The following is a 24,967-nucleotide window of genomic DNA, read 5'->3' as shown; positions in this document are numbered from 1 at the left end:
ATCGTGGTCCTTGCCCCCCCACAACGAGCACATGTCAGGGAACCACAACATGATGTCTTTGAGTGGCCGAACCTCTGACATTGGAAACATCAGAGAGGGTTTGGAATGTATGGCCGTGCCCTGCAAATGAGATAACCTGCCTTGATGGTGGCAGGTGCACATGATGAAGTAAATGTCAAAACGAGGGTATTTGTTGGCAGTGTAACTCCATCTTTGCGAGTGGAGATGCGCCTCACTGCAGAAACTCCTTCAGTGGAGAGACCAGTGAGAATCTCCGACTCGGGGACGTTCTTCAAATCCCTCTCAACAATAACTCCTTGTGATGATTTCAAAGTAGCATGAGGTGCAACCTCAACAGGTATATCCCCAATTGCCTTTGAATTCAAGGAGTTCACTGTGTTGGGATGTGGATGTTTCAACCAATATGTCTCCAGATCGAAGCTTCTTTACTGACATTGGAGAGCCAGCAAGTCCCTCTAGTCCCTTCTGAATAAAAAAAGGGGACATTTGCCCTAAAGGTTTTTCCGAAAGAAAATGTAATATAAGAAAATGAGGTATGTGTGTTACAGATGTTGAAGATTGCTGTTCAGAGTCTTCAAGACGTGGTCGCTTACCTATTGACTGTTTTTTCACTATTTTATTTAAATTTTTTGAAGGAGGATCCATAGGAAAAATGAAAAATTTCGGTACCCACTGACCCCGCCCACCATGGAGCCCTACAAGGGGACACACTACAAAGTCATGCAAGGACAATGCAGCAACGCCAGGATTTTGTGAGCACTATACCCAAACACCAGCATCAGGCACAATGTCCACAACACCCGTTGAGAACTTCCAACACTGGTACTTGATTGACTAGTCCAAGTGGACTAGCCGATTGACCCAAGGGGGGCCACCCAAAGGCCGCCAGTCTACAGGAATTCAAGGCCAAAGTGGTGTGTTAGGGTTGGACTCCTCAACCACCAGGATCCTCTCCTCCCTTTCACAGGTCGCCACGCACAGCAAACACGTGGGTGGATGTTTAGATCTCAGAGAAGGTAACCAGACAGAAGAGAACCTTCCCTGGGAGGTCCCCTCACCACGTACAGGAATCCACGCCGAGGGGACATTGAGAGACTCCACACCATAAACATCTTGATTATTTCATGTAGTTTTTGCTGAACGATTACAGATTTTAAACTCGTAAAGCATTGTATGCCTAATATGCTCCTCTGACACATCCATCTTTATAAGGGTTTATTTGATTAATGATCTGATAAAGTTGAGTTGGATTAGTTATTTTTATTTGTCTGAACATATTTATGCGCATCCTACTACATATTTTAATCATTAAAGCCTTCTACAAAGACAGAAATGATGATGCACTTTCTGTATTAAATTTTCAGACATTCTTATTGGATGACCTTATATCTTTGGTTGTTAATGGGATGTGAACCATGGAACTTCAGCTCCACAGTCTGTCATGGGCTATACTCATCCTGCACAAGATTTATTATTAGAACTATCTCCGTATACATATCCAAAATATGCAGTGAAAATAAACTGGTTCAATGAACATACTACAAATTACATTATAAACATTGTTAAACATAAAATAGTTTTTACTTGACTGTAGTTTTGCAGTTGTTTTATAATATGACATAACATAATTATTATTTCATAGCACTTACATTTACTTGGATAAGATTTGGTAATGTTTTTAAAGCCACTTGGTGAAGGTAGTTGAGACAGAATGTGAAAGTTGTCCATAAACTTTGCTTCAAACTTGGCTGAAAGAAAGAGTTACAAAAACCTTAAAAACACAATAAAAAAAAATTATATTTTTATAAAGAAATACTATTAAAAACAATTATTCTGTTTGTACTACATGTACACAATTAGAATTGGCTGTAATTCCTGGTTTTTGAAAAGGTGCAACATTTCATGGCACAACAAACTTCTCAGAATATTTTTTTTGGTAGAAAGTAAAACTGAGCTAATGGCACTGAAACAAAATTTGAAGGCAAGCTTTGAAATTAAAGCATTTTCATATAAACTAACATTTCTAATCATATGTTATCCACAGAACTTTAAATATTAAAACTTGCTTATATAAAACACTTGGTAAAATCATTAAAAAAAAAGTCCTCAAAAATGATTATTATTCACTCCTCATAACCTGGAGAAAACAAAAATAACTAAGAATCTCACATATACTGACTTTATGGTTCTGCAACACCAGGTGCATCATGAATAATATAAAAGTTTCTATTTAGATGTAAAATCTTTACATACACCTAATGATATTAAAAATTACTTTTAACATTCATTTTTTATCATAAAAACAATATTTCAAATCTATTTCATTATTAATAACAATAAAAATATATGCAAATTAAAAAACAAATATTTTTTTCTCAAATGTTTTGAGTTTATTCTGATTTTCTTATTACACTAGAGTACTGGTTTTGAGGGTTATCCCACTCAGAGATAGCTACATTGTGTTCCGAATTTTACCCATTAGTAAGTTAATTATTTTTTCCAGCAAACAATATACTTAACTTTTTACTTAATAAAGTTTCGTATGGTGAAAACTGTGTGCGACTTTAATTAAATATTTTTAATACAGTTTGAACATTTACACTTACCAAGATCAAATGATACAGTTTTAACAGATGAGTGTGTGACAGGAGTTGGTGGAAGTGTTAGGCTTTTTATTGGAGGAGGAGGAGGCGGAGGTAATGTGGTTTGTAAGGGCTGATGAATACGTGCTGCTTTCATTTGTGTCACTGTGGTAATACAAGGTGGAGGTGATGGATGAGATGTAATTGGCGGTGGTGGTGAAGGCCACAAGTCTGGGGAAGAAGATAATGGGGTGCTTCTTACTGGAGGTACAGGCTGTGGAGAAGTTTCTTGATGGCCTTGAGTTTTACAACTCATTATTTCTTCTACAGTGTTATGCATAGCTTGATTTTGCATAGTCAACAATGACTGTGAAGGCTTAAGAGTTTGTATGCAATGTTGCACTGAAGAAGAAAAGGGCAATGAATCTTGTGCAATGGAAGTGGCCAAACCATGGTAATGATGTTGATTTTCTGGCTTCTGGGGAAATGTTTGTGATCTATACTTTTGGATCAATGAAGAAGTATTAGAAGGAGAAAAAGGAGGAGGCTTAACTGAATTTGGCCTGTTAACTTGTTTGGACTTGAGATCAGCCTTGGAAAAAGGTCCAGCCTCATCAGGAATGTTACATGATACTTGTTGCCACATGTGATTCTGCTCCTTCTCAGAAGTTCCATTTATTAAAGAACTGTATCTACTATTAAGGATGGGCTTCTGACTTGGTGGAGGGGGTGCTGGGATTGGTTCTCTGGATAGCAAACCATTATATTCAGAAATATTTTCACTTAACTTGGTAACCTCAGAAACATTGGTAGCACTGTATTTTCCAGAAGAGGACTCTGGACTAGAAGTTAAAGAGTTGTTATGGCTGCTTTGAAGCTTCTGTGGTAAAATTTTGTTAATAGCAGTGGTTGGAGGGACTAAAGAACCTTTGGCGAGACATCCATCTAAATAATAAAGTCAATTGAAAGATTCTGTAATAATATGTTATGGTTGTTATAACTTAATCTATATGAGACTATGCTATGCTATTTAACGACAAAGTATACCACACTAAAAACATTATATAAAATTCTTTAGTAGACGGTATAAATGGCTATCCTCTCAAAATGGGAAGAGTACAACTAAAAGTAGTCAAAAAAGTCTGGAACTGTAGGTAATTAGAAGCTTTTCTTAATAACAGTCAGCTAATTAAATAAAGTATTGATTTTCCTACACAAACAATATAATTATTTTTAATGGCTTAATGCTGGACCTAGACTAGTAATGGTACTATAAACAGGGAAGTTTTCATCAAAACACTAATTATTATGCTATTACCTGTGGGAAAACCATAAACATTGCTGTATAAACAGGATTTCATTGGCATTTATTGTTGTGCTTTCTATTTATTCTTCCTTCTGAAAGTGTCAGTCATGAAATGTGATCTCCATGTACTACTCACTCAAAGAAGTTGATAACAGGATATGTTGAGAATAAAAAAAAAAAACCAACAACAAGCAGAGCTTTTACTTTTCATTGACTAACTACATAATTTAACTTTGTTGTTGTTTTTAAAGGCTTCAGTTATGCTGATGGTAAAATATACACTTAACTTGTAGATCACTGACAATTACTTGCAATCACTTGTAGATTACTGATAGTTTCTGAAAACATGAAATTGGCAAACTCTTAAAAAAAAATTGCATTTAAGTTGAAGGTAAGACCTAATGATTGACTACTGTAAAAATTAGTATTTTCTCAACTTTAATTTCATAGTAGCTTACTTTCCATAATCAATACTTATAGTATTAAACTTATCCACATTTTCTGTTTGTTTTTTTGTTGTTGTTTTGTTTTTACAAGTGTCTATGTTAAGTGAAATGAGAACAAGGAAAACATTAAGAACAAACTAAAACACAAAATCCCAAGTTATATATTCTTCCATTAAAGAAATAAACTCACAAAATGTTATACATTTTACTTTCTCAGTTTCATAGATCAACCTTAAAACAACTTGACTGCTTCATACACCATAATGACTTCCTGTTTGTAAAACAGGTTGACAAACAAACAAAACATGTGGATTTATGTGCAAATTGTAAACTTTTGCAACAACATACTAACCCAAGAAGGAATAGAAACCTTAACAATAGGAGTGTAGATTTATGTGGCTTAGGGTTAGAAGTGATACAAACAAATAAAAACAACTACACATTAATCAGGAGGGAACAGTGACATCAACAATTGGAGTGTAGATTTATGTGGTTTGGGATTGTAGGTAAGACAAACAAACAAAAGTTTAATATGTAACAAACCTAAAAATACATAAACCATTTTCTGAACATAAAAGACACAGATATAAACAATATGGATGCCATTAAAGTGGATATATTATTTTCTTATTGAAGCCATATTAATATTTGTTGAAGAGCATTTCAAATGGATAAAAGTTTTATACTTATGGTACAGTGTTCATTATTTTGGTAAATCAAAACATACAGATTTAGAACACATCAGAAAATTCCAAAGTGTCAAAGTTTAGCCTGAATAGGGTCTGCTGTTTAGATAAAGGAAAAAAAAGAAAAAAAGTGTTCTGTGGCTCAAAAAAATAAGTGACATTAATTAAACTTGATTTATAAAATGTACAAAAATAAAAAAACAAACAAAACCAAAAAAGTACAAACTCCTAAAAATTGAGAATTTTTTAAAGTATTCATTCCAATTGATATTGCTAGGGTATAAAGGAGATACAACTTTATGTTAGTCTCTACTATTAAGACAAAATACTATAGACCTTTTAATACAATGCATAAACAGCCATAAAAAACAAATAATCTTTAGTTCATAATTTCGTTCCCCATATTCTTTAGGGTCATTAAAAGATAAAGTTCAAACATATGATAACACATTCATAAGAGACTAAACATCCTTCTGTAGCTTATGTTTCTCTCATTTTGAGATCTGTTTTTTTGTAATACATGCTATTCTGAAAAAAAGAAAAAGAAGATAAACATAGAAAACAAAAACAAGTTGTTTTAAGGTAACCATGTGCAATGCAACATTAAGAAGATGTCCATTGGCACATCAACCAAAACATTACAAGCAATATATAAACTTTTACAATATTCATTTTTTAAATGAAGACATAAAAAATGTACTGAAGCCATTACATGTATAATTTAAAGCCACCCAAAGTAAAGAGGTTTGTTGTATAGATACACAAATGTAAAAATCCTGAATCCAAAGTATGTTAGGTTGATGGAAATTATACCTTGACTTTTAGTTTAAATTGTGTTCAAAAGAGTTATATTATTTAGTAGTATATGTTAGAGACTGAAACAGAGATAAACGTTTTTTTGAAATAATATTCTTACTGGTAACTTGTGTTCTTGCCTCAGTAGGGCATAGCTTGGGCATGCCTTGAGCAAAGAGCCCACCAAGATCAACTGGCCCACTAGGTTTTCCTGCACTTTGTGGCTGTGGCCCATTTTTTGCTTTGTTATCTGAAATTTAAAATAAAAAATTTAAATTTTGCTTTATACATGTGCTAATTACCAAACATAGCAAATACAGCTTACTGACACCATCTACTAGCACTAGAGTGAGTGCCAGGTCATATAAAACACAGACCACAATAAAGGAACTTTAAGAAAACAACAGTCTCATCAAATCTTTTTAAAATATTTAACTATATTCAGTGTTGTAAGTCTTAATACAGATCTTGGTCATCAACTACAACACTGATTATATTACAACAACTAAAAGAAATAAATTACTGTTGCAAGCTGAACATAAAACATTAAAAGTAAAACATCTAAAAGTTATCTATGCATTAAGAACATTTGCTAAAGTAAATTAAGACATTTTCTTATGTCTTAAATACAATGTATGCCTTTCACAGTCAAACTTCTTCTATTATGTCATATTTGCTATTATAACAAGTTAATAACTTAAATGCACAGATTACAGACGATTTCTAAATAGTTTCTAAACAAACTATTTATTACAAGTTAGTTTGTACTTTGTGGGACTCAAAAGTGCAGACATTGTACTGACATGCTTCAAAATGGTTTCTATACATTACTTCTAAATTTGTGTTTTAAAATGATCTACATTGCAAGGGATACTTCCAATGTATGTTTAAGAAATCATTTTAAAGTAGCTATATATGAATTCCACAGTTGATATCACTTATGATCAGAAATAACCTGCATAACTAATTACTGTATACCAATTTCATAAGTAATTTTCCATTGAAATTTTTCAACATTAGTTAATATCAAGTGTATGTGAAACTTATGATGATTCACATCACTGACTTGCAAACTTAGTAATACAAAATTTGTAAAAACACCAGTTGTCCCTAGTTTGGAAATTACAGACTAAAGGGAAGTTATGTACGAAGAAATCTATAAAATATTTTTAATATGGGTTGTGTGGTTCGACTAAAGAAATTACACAGCACAAAAAAAGAGACTTGGATTAATAGTTAGAACTGTCCTAAAGTTTGCCATAGTTGTATTGTATTTAGGCCATTTATAATGTCTTATTTCTCCTATTACTTTCTTATTTGTACTGGTTACTTGGTTGAATACAGATGTTTTCCTATAGAATACTAAAAATGATGTATTTTTAATGTAAACATTATTTTAAAGCAATGTGTGTGTTATAAATTTTATATAGATGATAACACATGCACATGATATTAGCAAGCAAATCAGACAACATGCCTTTATACGTACCGTTCAGTAGTTGAAGCATTCCTTTTTCTAACTGGTTTCTTACAAGTAACATAGAATTTTATCAATAAATGCAACTTTATAATAATAATAATAAAAAAATCACAGCATATTAAATATTTCAAAAAAAAAAAAAACATACAAAAAAGAGAAAAAAAATTACAGTTTGAAGCCAGTTTTATGAAAAATGTTAGCTGAAAAAGGGCTATTACCATCTTTTCTACAAACAAGTGAAACCAACCTATACTTGACCTCCAAATTTGTAGTGTATTAATCTTGCAACACTACACACACGTCTACAATCAACATCTTCCTACTTCAACTAAAAGAAGCAGCTTTTTACATTATACTACCAGGTTATCAGAGCACTATTACTTCTTTAGAGAAAGAAACACATTAACAGATCTTACTTCCAATAACAGGAGCACTTCTGTCACAAGTTTCTACTTTCTTTAAGTTCGTTCCTTGTCTAATTTGGTTTAAGAGACCATTACGGTTAAGTTGTTGGTTCTTGGTGGCTTGCTGTGGATTTTTAGTCTGAATACATAGAGGTTCAGGTGGTGGTGGAGGCATAACCATCTGTACTTGAAACTGAAATTAGAGGTATATATTCTTCTGGTGTACTTGTTTAATCAGAAATGTTACATTAAAGCATGGTAACACAGTAAATAAAGTTTACAGACTTATGGATTATTTTCATTTGATATACAATCACTTTTAACAGAATTTAAATGTAGTATTACCTCTCAAATGATGATGAACTTAAAAGTTTTCTTTAAACTTCTATTACACCATGTTATATACATAAACTTCTGTTAAACGTTAGTAATATATAGCTACATTTGTAACAAAATTGAAACTGCTTATGATTAGGTTGTTCAAAACTTCAAAGAAAAGGCAAGATATTCAGCACCTAAAGTCTCTACAAGCACATATCTTGTATTAATAATTTGTAAATTGTGTTGTAGACCCTTAGGAATCAGAGATTCTTTAAAGGGTAAAGGTTACTAAGATGCATATAAAATACTAGATACCTGTCTTTCATGAGACAGATAAAATAATTCATCAGTTGGATTGTCACACAACCACACATAATATTGTTTACTATACTTAATACCACAACAATCTGTGTTGCAATATTGTCTTACTCATGTCCATCAGTGATTCTCAAGGGATTGTTATTAACAATAAATACTAAAACTGGCATAAAGGGAACTCCGATAAGAAAGGCAGGAAAATCTAGCATTATAAAACTTAAACACAGTAAGATACTAACTTAGCTGTAAGGGTAAGTGAATGAGCGAGTATTTCTTTAAAAATCTTGCTTAAAGGAATACAATTATACAGATGTACTATGACATAGCACAATAACTGAATAACAGCATGCTGAATTTTGACAATTTTCAACTGAAAGAAATATACACGTAATTTATGGACAAGGTACCTGTTGGCCTATCTACATCATACCATACACTAAAATAAACTTTAAAATAAATACTAAAAGCCAGCTTTTATCATTCAAGTGTTTATCAAGCCTCTCCTTAAATTTACTACATCTACCAAAGCCAGTACTTATCATTAAAGTGTTTATCCATCTTTTCCTTATCTATCTGTGATCTTCCCATCACCGATATCGAAACCCGGTTTCTAGTTGTGGGAGTACGCTGACATACCGCCGTGCCACTATGGGGGTTGGGGGGTGTCTGAAGCATGAAGAGATAAGAACAAATATAGTTTACATACCAGCTTACGCTGCAAACTTTCAAACAGGCACAAATACGAGTCGGACTTCCTAGAGCCTTGCGAATCTAGAGATAAGTCCTGGCCATGCCTTCTACTTTTATTTAAAAACGTAGAGTTCAACATAAATTTAATATCATACGCAAACCAGAAGACGGGGAATTGGGGAATGGGTGGGAAGAAATGGCCAAGATCCAAGAGATTTAAAGAGGCGTAAGTGGATGGAATAGAAAATGTTCTTTTAAATTTAAAATTTGCACTAAAAATAACTTGCTTCTTGCTATTACTAATAAGTCATTACAGTTAATATACCCGTCCCTGGGGGACTACTACCTCTTTTACCATGGGGCATGCGAAATAATTCGAAAGCTAAAGCAATATTCTAAGTAAGCGATTACTATGCCTATAATAAGATCCATTGTCAGCTTTGGCACTGACAGATAACAGTTACTATATTACTAGCATCCATTACATAAAACTGAAATCTAGACAATAGTTAACGTCCTGTACCTTGTTAACCGCCTCCCTGAAAATGTTATAAACATAAAACAAATGTATAGTATCATACACTCCTTGAAATGTCTTCACTGCAGTTAACATGTCTCCTCAGCTGTTGTGTGTGTGTGTGTGTGTGTGTGTATAAACTGCAATCTGTACACGTCATAAATATAATAGTAAAGTGGCATATCAACATCTTGCAAATGTTTTACGAAACTAAAATTAAACAGTTGTGAGTACTGAGCTAGGAGGTGAAGACATGTGGTTAGTTGTTAGAGTTATTTATTTTATTAAGCACTAGGCTGCACAACAGACTATCAATATTGTTCTCAAATCCCAGTTTTTTTATTAAGCCCTCGGATTTACTGCCGAGGTTCGAGATGAAGTTAATTAAAATTAATAAAAAACACGTAGAAAATAAAACAAAACTATGAAATAATATTGATAGTTGTAACAGTTAAAGAACTAACACTTAATTCGTGTACTGAGCCCGGCATGGCCAGGTGAGTTAAGACGTTCGACTCGTAATTTGAGAGTCGCGGGTTCGAATCCCCGTGCTCGCCCTTTCAGCCGTGGGGGCGTTATGTGACGGTCAATCCCACTATTCGTTGGTAAAAGAGTAGCCCAAGAGTTGGCGGTGGGTGGTGATGACTAGCTGCCTTCCCTCTAGTCTTACACTGCTAAATTAGGGACGGCTAGTACAGATAGCCCTCGAGTAGCTTTGTGCGAAATTAAAAAAACAAAAAAACAAGCTTTGCACGCAATTCAAAAATAAACAAACAGTACTTGCACTGGATGTTTGTTGTCTTGGTGCTACCTGAAAGCTGGTCTATGTAAGCCAAACTTATCAATACAAAGATTAAATTAGTTATACTGCCCTATAAGTGCTGCCTAAACGCTAATATCATATTGTTGTATACATCAAGTCTTGTTAAAAAGTGTCAATTACTTTCTGATAGTATATTGCATTCTATGTTCACAGTAAGGTATCCGAATTACAGTTCATTCGATTTTATGTTATCTGCAAGCGAGTTAGTGATGCAGTCAAATCCCAGAATAGGTTTTTTATCGCATGTACTTTTACTGAACGAATAGAACGAAGTTTTTGCTTTGTTGTAGCAACGACGTGGAAAAATTTCTTTCGCAACTAATCCTTTCATTAAAAATGTTCACGTGTGATAACAATAACTACCGTCATTAGACATCACAACAGCGCAACACTTAGTGAAGCCTTAAACATAGTATTCAGCTGTTATTCTGAAATTACACAAGGGAAGAGGTTTGAGCATTAGGTAGCAAAATAAATATTTATAAATTTTAGACCCCTCTCCCACTGGCGGTTTTGCTGTAAGCTCGTGTAATGCTAAACTTCAAGGCAACCTGCCTCAGATAGATCTTGTGCAGCTTTACGCTTAGAAACATACAACTAATAAGAAATAGAGACCGTCAAAGCTTAGCCTTGGCGTACAGAATGCTAAGCCTTATAAGACTGAACTACAGCTACCGGCATCATAACATTAGAAACAAGAGGGAATCCTCAGTAGCCACGGTTGTAATTAGATCTCAAATCGGTCAAGAGAATGAGCTATAAACAAAAAAACTTTGTATCTGATAAACAAAAACACTCAGAGCGGTTCTACGAGCCGTAGCTAAAAGTGTATTCAGTGGCGTCGATGAAAGTTATATACTGCAGTAGCATAGAACAATAAATATTTATAAAAATGTTTTTTCTGTAAGAAATGCAAAGACGTATTTAAGTGTAAGATTAGTATTTCAGATGCTACGTATTTTGCAAATCGTGTTATTCCTTGCATTGAGCTCATTAACGAGACAACTGATGTCCAACCTGTCAACATCTAGAAAAATGATTAAAATCAGGACTTGAGGTGCTTCTGACTTTGCCCCCAGCTAGTACAGCGGTATGGCTACGGATTTACAACGTTAAAATCAGGGGTTCGATTCCCCTCGGTGGGCTCAGCAGATCGCCTAGTGTGGCTTTGCCACACACATACACACACACGCTTCTGACTTCCTGTACTCCGCAAGCGAACTATTTTGAAGCGACCCAACTTACTAAAATAAATCTCAGCTGGTTAAAAGTCACACCAAATAAAATTCTGTCATACTAAGTGTCTGTAGAATCGCTTATTTGGAATGTTTACCACTTTTCCTGGTAAGGTCCTTTATGCAAAAAACATCAACTGTATTCCGCAAGCATTTCAGTTCTTTCTAGTTTTGCTTCTAATGGTTGAGCACATCAACATTGTGGTAAAAAACATACCTTTTGTATTTGGTTACTTTGCATTAAGTTTCCTGTAGATATTACAACAGACACTGCTTTGTTTTCGATTCTCTCTTTGGATTGTTGAAATAACTGTCGAATACTTAAAAATACTTTGCATAGAAAAATGTAACAGGTGTGTTATGCCATGCAGTTCACTACCTCGTCGTCCGCGTGATTAATAATTTAGTTGCACAATCCTATGTTCTACCGAATGTTTATTTGTTTGAATTAAGCATAAAGCTACACAATGGGCTATCTGTGCTCTGCCCACCACGGGTATCGAAATCTGGTGTTTAGCAGTATCAGTCCGCAAACATACCGCTGGTAGCCCTGAGGAGCTTGTCGAATGTTTCTTCAGTTCTCAGTCCAGAAATGTACAAACGGATAAGTTGCTTAATTGAAGACATTTACCAAATTTTCAGTAATCCTGAAGACGAATCTGGACACTTGAAGGTGCCCTAGTGTTTTCGTGTTCTACTTGTTAAAGAGTCTTAATGACCACTGGAAGTATCTCAAACAATCCCTAGGTATTTTCAAACTGCACTGCAAATCGAGTTGAATAAAGATGGAAAATGTGCATCTGTGGACAGTCACTTACGTATATTTAACAATTCCATATCCTTTTGGAATCTTACAGAGAAAGATGATCAAGTCTTTGAGAAGTTCGACCATGAAAGGAACAGATGAAACATTTCGCACTGCTAGATTGACCAAGAGCATAAGATAGTGTGTACGAACGACAGCATGTACATGTTGATGTTCCATCAAGGCACACAATTCCAATGTTGAATATTTAAACAAAAACATATTTTTCATGACTTGGAAGTCTGAAACACTGTCACAGCGATTTAAACTACTTAAGTCCATGATCTGTAGCAGTTCCAAAGCAGATGACCAGTTGTTCTACTCGATCGATATCAGCCATTTCATCAACAATAAATCTAGAGAACTCACGATTCCTCATTTCATCAGAAGATTTTCAAATACATGTACCAGCCATTCTTGACAAAGTTTCTTCCTAAATCTCAACAGATGTCCAGGTTTTTTTTCTTATATTTTATTTTAGACGCAGCATAACGGCTGTGAATTTGTTGTTGTTTTTTTGTAAAAGTATAAAGTCCATATTTCCTTTTTTTTTTGACCGATTTCATATATAGTTACAGTTTTGGACTCAGGAGGTAAAATTCTTTTCATTGATGTACCTTAACCACGCTCAGTGTCTCATAGATTAATATACTCTAATTCTGCACTAAATAATTTTAATATGAGGGTAGGCAGGAAGAGATCCTGATGAGTAATAAAACTGAATTGACTTCACACGCGCCCCACGTTTGGCGCTGCCGGCATACAAAAGTAAACCTAATGAAAAAGGAAATAAAAATTCCTCAGGTTTAATTACATTAATCCTGCCTGAAAAAATTTCAAGTGCTACGGCCATTGAGGATTCCTTCTTGTTTTGCCTTGTAGCCACTACTGAAGGCACCTGGAATTTTTCAGTGTGAACGAAGTAACTGTTTGAAGTTAGATTCGCTATCATCGTGATCACAAGTAACAATATTCAGACATGCTGAACTCGAAGTTTCGTGTGTTGCAGTCATACATTACACGTGTTCCGCATATTTGGTGTGACAGGGATTCGAACCCGCGACCCTCAGAATTACGAATCGAGCGCCCTAACCACCTGGTCATGCCACACCCTGTTTTGCAAAGTGTACTTTATTGGTATTATAATAATAAACCAGATCGACGTTGACCAAACAGCTTCTTCTTATAGGGTGTACTTACCTAATATATTGCTCTCCTATTTTGTAAATGTCACTACTATTTCTAAATTACAGGGGCAATCAGTACAGAACATACTCCGCCACGCGGGGTTAATCATAGTCAGCTCTCAAAAAATACAAAAACGAGCCGTATGTCCGTTGCTATCAACGGACATAAGGTATTTTGGCAGGACAATGAGGAGTGATATTCTGCTATGTCCACTCTGTTTCATCATAGTCCGATTAGTTTTGGCTGGTTATACAGCAAAAATAGAGCAAAAAATAGGTCCCCATCTTTACAGTTTGGGATGTTTGGTTTCCCCATGACCTTTATTCTAAAAAACTCTACAGCTTCTAATTTGGCGCATAATCCAAATATATATTAACTTTTGTCCAAATCTGTTCAATATTGTTGATAATCACACAGAGGTGAAAACATAACCTAAGTTCACTTTCGGTGTCAAGGTAATTAATAACTAGACTGAGAAATATGGTTCATTTATTATACGTACACGACAATTTGTAATCTACCATTCATTCTACTAAATACAAATTATCACTCAAACCTACAAATCGATACGTACATAAAAGAAAATAAGCATGCAGCTTAAAACAAAGAAATGCACATTTCTAAATTATCATGTACGCTTAATAAATTAACAAGCATGTTTCTCAGCCAGTTTAGAGTTACAAGTAATAACATTCGTACACTTGACGATTCGAATTATGACTTTCCTGGGTGACCACGTAATATAATTTATATTGAGCTTGTATTTTAAATCCGCGGTTGTTGGGTCGATGTTTAATAGGTATACGGAACCAACAGGAAGCTTAGATGTACTTCTTCCTCCTACTACTAATGAGGAACTCGGTTTCAGGTAACGTGCCCACAATTGTGAGCTTATTTACAGCAGTTAACGTTTCTAGAGATTGTCCGCGAATGTTGTATACTAACGTACCTTTGTCAGTCATAACTAATAATTGGAAAATATTATCTTGATGTACACATACATCCTCTTGGTGTGATTACATCTGAAAGTTACAGGTTCGTTTGAGTTTCGAGCAAAGCTACACGAAGACTATCTGCACTAGCCGTCCCTAATTTAGCAGTAGACTAGTAGGAATGCAGCTAGTCATCACCACCAACTCTTGAGCTACCCTTTTACCAACGAATAGTGGGATTGGCAGTCACATAATAATGCCTCCACGGCGGAAAAGGCGAGCGTGTTTAGTGTGATGGGGATTCGAACCCGTGAGCACTAATAACCTGGCCGTGCTGGGCCTTGTTCATCTTGGAACTCTGTAACCTTTCTTTAGCACCGATTTGTGTTTTTATCTTATACATGTTTTATATATTTTGAGCAAGTTTTCTGATGATATACCCTCATAATTACCAGTCAGTGCTTTGCCAGATTTCGTTTTAATGTTGTTTACGCATGCGTCCGAGTTAATATTGAACCAGAAATCATTTCCAGGATTTTCGCTGATGTTGCCGTCTGGCTGAGAATTACAACAGCGTATAGATCTGGTTTAGTTCAGTTTCTTTTAAAAGATTTGATAAATATTAATACATACAATTTACATATCTTCGCTTTAATTTTCCAATTATTACAGTATTTGTCCATTTCCCTTAGGAGAGATTGGGGAACTTGCACCGAAACCAAAAAAATTTGTTTTTTTAGCGACGTGTCACTGACATACGTGACGAACAGGGCAAGTCTTAGTATTCCTTCCTGCTTGACACGTGCTTTTTCAGTAAAATACGTCTATTAGATGTTTTCGACGTTTATACTGATATTTCTATCCTTAAAAAAGGCGGGTAACCAGCAAATACTTTCTCTTGGGAGCTCCATTTGGGACATTTTGTATCTTAGTTCGTTATGCCATATACAGTTGAAACCCTTCTCGTTATAAAGTAAGCATGTACGATTTGTTGTTGTTGTTGTTGAAGGTTTGAACTGCTTATTCTGCGAATCGGATTAGATGTAGCTTGTCTTGATTTGTGAAATGAATAGTTTCTTCGTATTTTCTACGTAGACCAATAATACAGGTCTGTGTTAGCTTTATTGTCTTGAAATGTTTGTATGTTCGACAGTAATTCCTGAACAATGAATCCGAAAGTAGTATCCATTTCTCTTCTTCACGTACAGCTTTCTCACAAAATGTTTACATAAGAGTTATTTTCATTGAAACTGGGTCACTTTATTATGCTTAAAATATTGACAACCATTGGCTATAGACCATAGGCTTTACACCAATCACAATGTGGGAGTCTTATCGATCGTTCTAGAACCTAAACACAATAAAAATGTCCATTGTGGTAAACAATATAATAATTTGAGTTTTTTTTCCTTCCAAGATGTAAAAGAAATCCTTATGTTGTAGAAAAAATTAATATTGTTTTCGAATTCTGCGTAGCTGAATTATGGAAAGTCCATCATTAAAACAACAACAACAAAAAAATTATGAAGTTTCAACTCGCAAGCCTGTGTAACTGGCTATTCATGACTTCTCCCACAACTTTACTTCCATAACTGGTGAAGCTAATAGGCAAGTACTTATATATATATATATATATATATATAAAGTATCTATGGATTTTCCTTCATTTGAGAACATAACTTATTTCCAACAGACAGGTATGCAAGTTTGATTAACCGTCATATATTCATACAATATCAGAGGAAGTTTTTAGAGCAGTAAACTTTATATTTTGTCTGTAGCAAAGCACAAAGCTACAAGCAGCACAAAGGGCCATCTGTGCTCTATCCCACACGGGGTTTCAAAACTCAGTTTCTAGTGTTACAAGTCTACAGACATACTGCTGTGCCACTGCTTTATATTTTTTCCTTTGTTTTGTCAGTTGATCTGTTGTTTGCTTTCCTACTGTTATTGTTATGATGAGTGGTTAAGATAACGTATCTCTTGTTTCTCGGTTTCAGTGTATGGGTGTTTTCAGTGCCAAACAATTGTGTAAATAAGTGTTCATTAGTGATACCGTACTAACTGGCTTTATTTTTAAAGTAATTATTCATATTACGTTAATTTGGTATCATAAATGTTTCTAATCGTTGCTCGAAGGTCTGAGCTTTCTGTAAGGTTCTTTGTTGTTGTACATCAGTTTTGTGTGCGTGCGTGCGTGTGTGTGCGCGCGTCTTTTGTTTTTTTTTGCAAACACATCATGAGGAATCATTTAGCAGCTTCGATGTTAATCATTATAAACCCAATCCGTTGGTCTTATCTTGTTGTTTGACTTTCATTGATAAAACATATCTAAATAACCTCATTATTTGTTGATGCGATGTGATCTATAGTAGCTCTTGATATTAGTGGTTAAAAAAAAAAAAAAAGTTTGAAATGATCATTTTATAAAATTCAGTTATCTTTTTCCATCAAAACAGTGATTGTTGTTTATATTTCTCTGGCAGACTTACATAATGGTAAGTATTTCTTCTCCAAGTAACTGTTCCTAATTTAGCAATGAAAGACACGAGGGAAGGCAGACAATTCAGACCTCCCACGACCAACTTTTGGGTAATTTGTTCTTATGAGCTAGAAGTGGGGATTTACCATTATATTATGACACTTGTAAGGCTCAAAGGGCAAGTGTGTCCGGCAACGAGGATTCGACCCTACGCCTCGGATTGCGAGTCGAGTGCCATAACCCTCAGGGCATGCCAAGTCTTCGTCGTAAACTTACAGGAAAAATAATCCTAATGGGAGGAGAGGGGGGAAACAAAAGCAAAATATCCCCAAAACAATCTCAAGAGGATTACAAAATAACTAAAAACTTAGAATTTTATTCTTGAAGATAGAAAGGGTAAAGGTGTAGAACACAATGCAATAAAGATGTATATTCCACGTGATTTGGAATTGTTTTGTAGAGGAGGCCATGAAAGTTGACCACATCAATAAACATTTCTCGATCATGTGACGTGTACTTTTTCCTATTTATTATTTCTCGCTCTTTAATCTTTTTTCTCCTCTGGAATAACAAGCAACGAATAGGAATTGCACGAGTTCTAGTCTTTTGAAAACTCGTTTAAAAAACAGTGTTTGTATTCAAAACGATTTATTCAAACAGGGTTGATGTGACAACGCGTGTAACGGTAGGAAGTTCTTAACGGTATTTATGTGCGAAAATAATTCGTTATTTATTTATTTATTTATCTTTAACAGTAGAAAGTACTAAGATTTGTTTCATTACTATTTTTATGAATTATACCAATGAGAACAGTTTAAATTTCTTAGTGCAATGTTCAAGTAGTTCCAACTTTTTGCTCTTCAAGGCCCATTTAGTCATCTGGCACAATAATAAAGTCCAAGTTACGTAGTTGACGACTCGTTATTGTAGACTCTGTAGAGCAATCATAACTGCCCTGACCCCTCACGGAGTATTTTACGGCCCACTAGCGATCTCGAATAATCCATTTCCGTTTTCTACAACGATCAAAACTGTGCATTAATTCAGCTCTGTGCTTTAATCCCAGAAATTCATGATTTACGAAACAACCAGTACTTGCTTCGTTTTGGTAAAGTATGTTTTAGTAACTCACAAGACGTTGTTTAGCAGAAAGTAAACAGATGTAGTTTAGGGTCTAAGTTTGTTTTGGAATTTCGCACAAAGCTACTAGAGGGCTATCTGTGCTAGCAGTCCCTAATTTAGCAGTGTAAGACTAGAGGGAAGGCAGCTAGTCATCACCACCCACCGCCAACTCTTGGGCTACTCTTAACGAATAGTGGGATTGACCGTCACATTATAACGTCCCGACGGCTGAAAGGGCAAGCATGTTTGGCGCGACCGGGATGCGAACTCGCGACCCTCAGATTACGAGTCACACGCCTTAACACGCTTGGCCATGCCGGGCCGGGGTCTAAGTGTACAGTACAACCAAAGTTAAGCAACCATAGTAGGGACTTTCATAGTGGAAAGCACTAACGTTTTCTATATATTTTAACGAAATTATGCATTTCAAAATTACTTTTGTCCTTGTTAAATTTAAAGGGCTTTTTCATCCGTTTCTTAACCATAATAGCATTCACATCAGTTATATTCGAGTTCTTGTTTATGATGTAGTATCACATAGTCACAAACATTTGATATCATACAAATTACTACTAAAAAGTTTAATTTCTAAATCCCTCGACTGACCTTTTCTAAAAGAAGTTCAGTCCCATAACTACAAAACGCATCAAATTTAATGTATTCTCTGGAATAGCCTACATTTTTAGTTATAACAACAAATAAGGAAAGGTAGCACTAATCCATGTTCTCACAAAAAGAAGTAAAAACTTAAGCCCAACATTTATTTTTTATTTATTATTTTTTTTAGATTTCCCTCTAACCTCTTCAAATGTGCTAACCTCCACTAGTGCCAACAGCAAATCACGACATAAAACAATCATAAAATTAGAAAAATTAAATATCTTAATCAAAGACTACCCTGTTTCCAAAACTTTTCTTTGTAATATAACACGAAGAAATAAATGCTCTTTATCCAATGTTTTTACTAAATAATTGTGAGAACTCTAATAAAATCACCTCTTAACCTACTTTTCTAAAAGATAAAATAAGTTAAGAGATCTTAATTTATTTTAAAAAGACAACCATTCCATCCAAGAAATCATCCTTTTATTCTCCTCTGGATCATTTCCAACAAGTCAATATCCTGTTTTGGATAAGGAAGTTAAAACTGTATGCAATATTCCAAGTGATGCATAACTATTGACCTTTAATAAATGTTTATTATTACACTTAAAGAGTTCTAATAAATTTGCTACCAGCAACAAAACCTTGTCATGATAATTTGACTAACTTATCCACCACTACGTCCAAATTCAATTCTTTAGGCACATTGATTAGATTCCCATTTATGTTAACCATACAAATTACCTTTCACTTACTATAATAAATGAGCATTTGCCAAATATTTCTCCAACTGACCAATAAACCTTGAAACACCCAATAATTAAAGTAATTCACAAACTTCACAATTTCATTAATTAAGTCCCTATCAATATGATTAATGTAAACAAGTAAAATAAAAACGAGTAATGACCCCTGTGGCACTCCATTAGTATTAAGGATCTAATATGATTGAATTCTAGTAAAATAATTTGCTTTGTCTAACCATCCTACAATTCAATTTAATAATCTTTCCTCAACCTTCACTAATCTGGTTTTTTTTTTTTAATTCTTCTGTGTTGCTTCATTAAAAAAAGGTCTTTGAGAATCTATGGATACCAAGTTCACAACATTTCCACAATTCACATAACATGATATTATCTATAAAAACTGTTAACATGAGCAAGAGAATTTTTCTTCACCAAATCCACATTAATTTTCTTTTATGATAACATACTTCACTAAGTAATTTTGCAAAGCTTCTTTTATAAATACTAGAATTCCCCCCCCCCTCCCTAACTGGTCCATAACTTCCAGGGCAATTCTCTGGTCTCCCTTTTAAAAACAAGGTTAACCTTAGTAATTCTTCAGTTTTTACACTCAACTAACCTACTGAAAACATCTGATCTATGACCTCTAAAACTCTGCAAAAAACATTATTTGGTCCTGTTGCTTAAAATGTTTTTAATATTCCTCACTCTTTTTACTTCTAAGGAATTAATATGTATAGGATTAAATTCAATCACAATATTTTCTTCAGAACGTTTGGGGTTAGAAATATTGCTATCATTCTCTTTGGTAGTGCTGATAAAATGAAAGAAGAATTCCAAACAATATATCTTTTATCAGTAGTCCATCTCTAAATGCACATAGACAATGAGTGTCTGTTAGTCTTACTCAGTACAAGTTTATTTTGTGAACAGCAACTGTATCTCAAATTACTTATTGTTTGCAACCTACAAGTATTTTCGCTATTGAAGACTTACCACTGTATCAGCAAGGGACTCTTACTCTTGGAAATGACCACATTGGTAAATTATCATGTTTGCAAACAAAAGCATCAAAATATTATTACAGCTGTGTTCCATTCCAAGTTGATGTATTCAAAGATAAGTTGTGCAGCCCACTAGAAATAAATTTTAGGAATAATGGTGGTTTGGATTATGGATCCATTTTCTTCCAAATGTCCAACTATTAATACAAACATACAAAATTTCCCCTATATTGAGTAAACCACTAGAATAAAGTTACTTTGTTTTCAGCCTCAGAAAAGTGGAGATCTTGAAAGAAGTGGTGGAAGATTTCACAGCACTAGTTCAATAATTATTATTCAAAATTCAGATATCAATTTCTAGGTTCATAAAAATTTCTAGATCCAGAAACAACTGTGGTTCAGATAGTTAGGTCAGTTGACTTATTTTTGTTGTCATTATACTTAAATGCAGGATTTATAGTTATTGAGAACAACCAGCAGAATTTTATAAATTGAAAACTAAAGTCACCAGGTTTAATCTGATGATGAAAGGAAAAAAAAAAAATCTTGAAACTCAGTATAGTAATATTTGGTAAAAAAACAAACTAGAAAGCAAAAATGATTCAGGATAAAGGAAAGCTCTGACTCACTTTTGACCGAATAATAATAAAGTAATTAGCCTTTCTATATCAACTCTCAAAGGTCTGACTGCCATTGTAACATTTTGTTTTTCCTAACATATTTGAAGAATTTCATACTGTTAATTTTTACATTTTCATGCAACTGTTGGTTATATTCCCTTTTTCTTGTCTAATGTTTAGTTTGATCGTCACTGTTAATCTTCTGTTATCTTCCAAGTCTCTTGTCATAGCAGCCCTAAATATCTTAACCATATTTGTTTTTGAATCTTTGCAATGTCTAAGTTTAGAAAGAGAATCACAATTCAATGCTGCAAATTCTCTCAATACGTTTTGCATAATCTTTAGTAAAGAGAAAGTGTAGCTGAAGTATTTTCACTAAAGTTTTTTTTATTTGTAGTGAAGAGTTAAAGATTTATTTTAATATACATAAGATGATAATTTCTAACAGTTTTAGTCTAGTAGTTTCAGCCATTATTTTTGTCCCTCAAGTTTCCCAAGAAATACTGAATGTTATCTATATATCATACTAATTAAAAAAAAAAAATTCATGGAACTTTTTAACAATGCCTAGGGTAGGCAGTATGTGATTGGATTCTTTGATGTGAATTTTGTATATCATAATTGTTTGTCTTCAACAATTTGAAATTCCTGTAATACTACTAATCAAGAATCAAATCCTGTAAGATTTTGTAAATAACTTCAATTAGGATTGATAGAAAGGCTAATTACCGATGTTTACGAAATAGATGGGTTATTAAATTCTACTTTCTCAACTAAAGAAAATTTGAGCATTATTCCTCATTCTGAACAGTTACTAGATGTAAGCATGATCAAAGAAGATGATCACATTAATTATGAATGTGTTAAGAAAAAAACTGGGAAGTTTAAAGAATGATAAATCTCCTATTTCTACGAGGGTTTTGAATGATTTGACATATATGACTTGTTACTATTTGTTTCCAAGTCTCTGAATAATGGGCAACTACCAAAGGCAGCAAATTAGATAATGTTACTCCTCCAGTTCTCCTTTCTGGAGAGGTAACAAAAATTTCCAAGATAATTATGGCCTAGTATTCATTTTCCCATCATTGTGGGTAAAGATTTAAAAATCTGATAAAAACACTTTGCAAATTTATTTTAAAAAGCTTAAGAGTTTTGTTGGGTAACCAACATGATTTTACTGGCAGAAAATCTTGGTTACTAATATTTTAACAATATTTTAAGATATTAGTAATCATGAGAGTAAGGGTGTGAATTTGGTGTACCTGGAATCTTTGGAAGTATTCTGACAAGATGATACAGAAAATCTTGTAAAAAAACAACAACAACAAAAATGCTCTCTATACAGGTAAGGATAAGTTGGCTTTAAAAACGAATGGATGAGAGAAAACAGAGGGTTCTTATAATGTACATGCAGTTTAGTCAAATATAATTAATACGCAAGTACCAGTAATATTATCAGTATCTGGTAGACGTACTTTTAAATTTAATGCTTTAGATGGTCATGTCTCCTTTCAGACGAGATGAAATGTTCTACTGAAGTAAATATATTTGTATTAACGTCATCCGTTTTAAAACTTGAATTACAATTTATAAATGCTTGATAATTTAGTATCTCTCGAAACGATATGGAACTTTTAGTATCACTCAAACTCTCTAAGAAACTAGTCTATCTACATCCTGGATCTGTAATTACCGAAGTAAGTTAACTGTATTTGAACTTTATTTGCATTTTTACAATTGAACAAAATATAATCCAAGCAAAAACTTATATTTGGGGATAGTCCATAGTTAAGCGTATAGTTTATACGAAAGAGCTTCACCTGGTAGGTTACATATTTACAGTTTAATAAAGCAAAGACCAACTCTTACCTGTTTTCGTGTTCTTTCTAAAACACCGTACACTATGAGCTCCAGCAAACACGAACTATCACTTCATGAATCACACTGCATTCTCCACGTAATCCGATTACTACCTGTGAAGTATTACGCGTTAATTAATACGTATTAAGAAACCAACAAGTTTTTAAAAGTTGTGGTTATATTACACTGACTAGTGGACATAACAACACTGAAGTGAGTTCTTGCAGTCAACAAACTAAATAGACATAACACACCCGTGCTATTCACTCACACTCGAAGAGCAGTATGTAGATAACAGTATTAGTAATATGACTAACTACTGCACAGGCAAAAGGAGAAATGGTGAAAACAGCGAGATTATTTAACTAATGATTCTGCACATTATATAGGCTTACATTTTGATCCGTATTTATTTATTTCGTTATGTATTTCTACAGGTCCTAGTCAGTTCGTTATGTAGAAATATAGTGGTAAGAATGATTTTCAGTTAAGACAGTTTTATTTTCTACCAGGGTGGTTGGCTTTTGGAACAGGTTACCTTCAGATGTTGTGGAGACAGCGAATTTAAGTAATTTTAAGAGAAAGTTTGGTAACTATATGAATGGCAAGGGCTAGATGTGAGAGGTTTTATTTGTTTAATATTTTAATTTAGCTTTATAGTAATGCCATGGAAACTAGATTAACTGTTTCTTGTCATCACCGAATACTTATGTATATACACGTGCTTCCCCCTTATAGTTTTACTTTTGTAAGTCGGCTACCTTTAATCAGAATGTCAAAAAACTAAACACTGTCCACCTTTATTCTTACCTGAAGACTTTTTGCGTAAGCATGCACAATAAAAGTTTTGGTCAAAAACTGAGAGGATTTTGTTGAATAACTTTATATATGTGGTTCATATTTAGATCAAAATTGACACCCAATTGTAGGTTGTAAATATCTATCAGTGTATTTAAAAAAAATCCACGCATTTTTTTAAATAGTCAGCTGTTGTTTTCTTTAAACTGACTTAAGTGACCAGGGCGAAAGAAGCGGTAAGGCCAGTCAGGCCATGACCTGACCACTTTTTCATGTTATGTATAGCTACAGCTCATGCGTTAAAATTTTATTTTTGTAGTCCAATATATTACGTTCTGTGTACGTAGTTTTCGTGGTTAAAAAGGCCCCGAATTTAATCTTATTTCATTAAATTTTTAAAAAGGTTTCGCGGGGAACATGCTCCCAGATGCTGACTGATCACTCAAAAACTGCTTCCTATTGCAATGGTGATGTTCATGTAACTTTCGTAGGTTTTTACGTCATTACCATATTATGGATTCAAGGGGCAGAAATAGAAGGCTATGGCTCCTAAAAAGAAAGTTAGAAAAATGTCTTAGTGAAGTTTAGCCCACAAACAGGGGAGTCGTTAGTATTTCTTGTAATGTGAAGTGTATTTTTGAAGTCCATTCTTGAAAATTTAGAATTAAAAGTATATGAGATTATTTTCGAATAATTTTTAGACGCATTTCTGTATTTCAGATGACACAAGAGTTAGAAGAAATGATTTTCTAGCGAGTTTAAGTTTGTTTCTTTTGGGACAAAGCCACATTTGTCGATCTGCTGTGTCCATTACAGAAAAGTGACACAAGATGACACAAGAGCGCAGAACTTCCAAAAGTTCCGCCCGTGGACCCCACTAGGGATCCTAAGATGTTCGCGGTGGCGCCTTAGGCGCCATATCTACAAAACTTTTCCCCCTTATCACTAACTCTGGAACTAACACTGACTATATTACATATACTTGAAGCGTAAAGACTTTAATCGTTGGTTTTAAAATGTGTTATTAATTTATAAATATAATCTGGATAAACGTGAACGACGAAACGCAAATATCCGTTGCAATCTGAATATAATGTAAAAACGTACGACAGTTGTATATTTGAGAAATAACCAAGAGGCATACTTATTTTTGTTTTTCTTGTTTTGCAGAGAATAAGTG

General features: G+C 34.1%; 1 protein-coding gene across 11 annotated transcripts in view; it reads right to left on the bottom strand.

Moving 5' to 3' along the window:
* Nucleotides 1–24,967, bottom strand: part of LOC143252546 (uncharacterized) — a 49,419-nt gene that overhangs the window by 22,955 nt on the left and 1,497 nt on the right. For 2 of the 11 annotated variants that reach the window (XR_013029040.1, XR_013029041.1), the window contains exons 1-5: nt 9,573–9,690; nt 7,733–7,913; nt 5,958–6,086; nt 2,628–3,548; nt 1,671–1,769 (exon numbers count right to left, since the gene is read on the bottom strand). Coding sequence is in view for 8 of the 11 variants with exons in the window: in XM_076504855.1 (XP_076360970.1) it covers nt 1,671–1,769; nt 2,628–3,548; nt 5,958–6,086; nt 7,733–7,913; nt 9,573–9,662 (1,420 nt within the window). In the remaining 3 variants the exon portion in view is untranslated. Of the gene's footprint in view, nt 1–1,670; nt 1,770–2,627; nt 3,549–5,957; nt 6,087–7,732; nt 7,914–9,572; nt 9,695–20,498; nt 20,639–22,998; nt 23,397–24,967 lie in introns of those variants that run through there. The other 9 variants (XM_076504863.1, XM_076504862.1, XM_076504860.1 and 6 more) reach the window with 9 other exon arrangements.

Source organism: Tachypleus tridentatus, chromosome 6 (assembly GCF_004210375.1).
Source record: "Tachypleus tridentatus isolate NWPU-2018 chromosome 6, ASM421037v1, whole genome shotgun sequence".
NCBI classification, from domain to species: Eukaryota; Metazoa; Arthropoda; class Merostomata; order Xiphosura; family Limulidae; genus Tachypleus; species Tachypleus tridentatus.
Note: the sequence above shows the minus strand (reverse complement) of the source record. Positions and strands in the feature narration are given on the sequence as shown.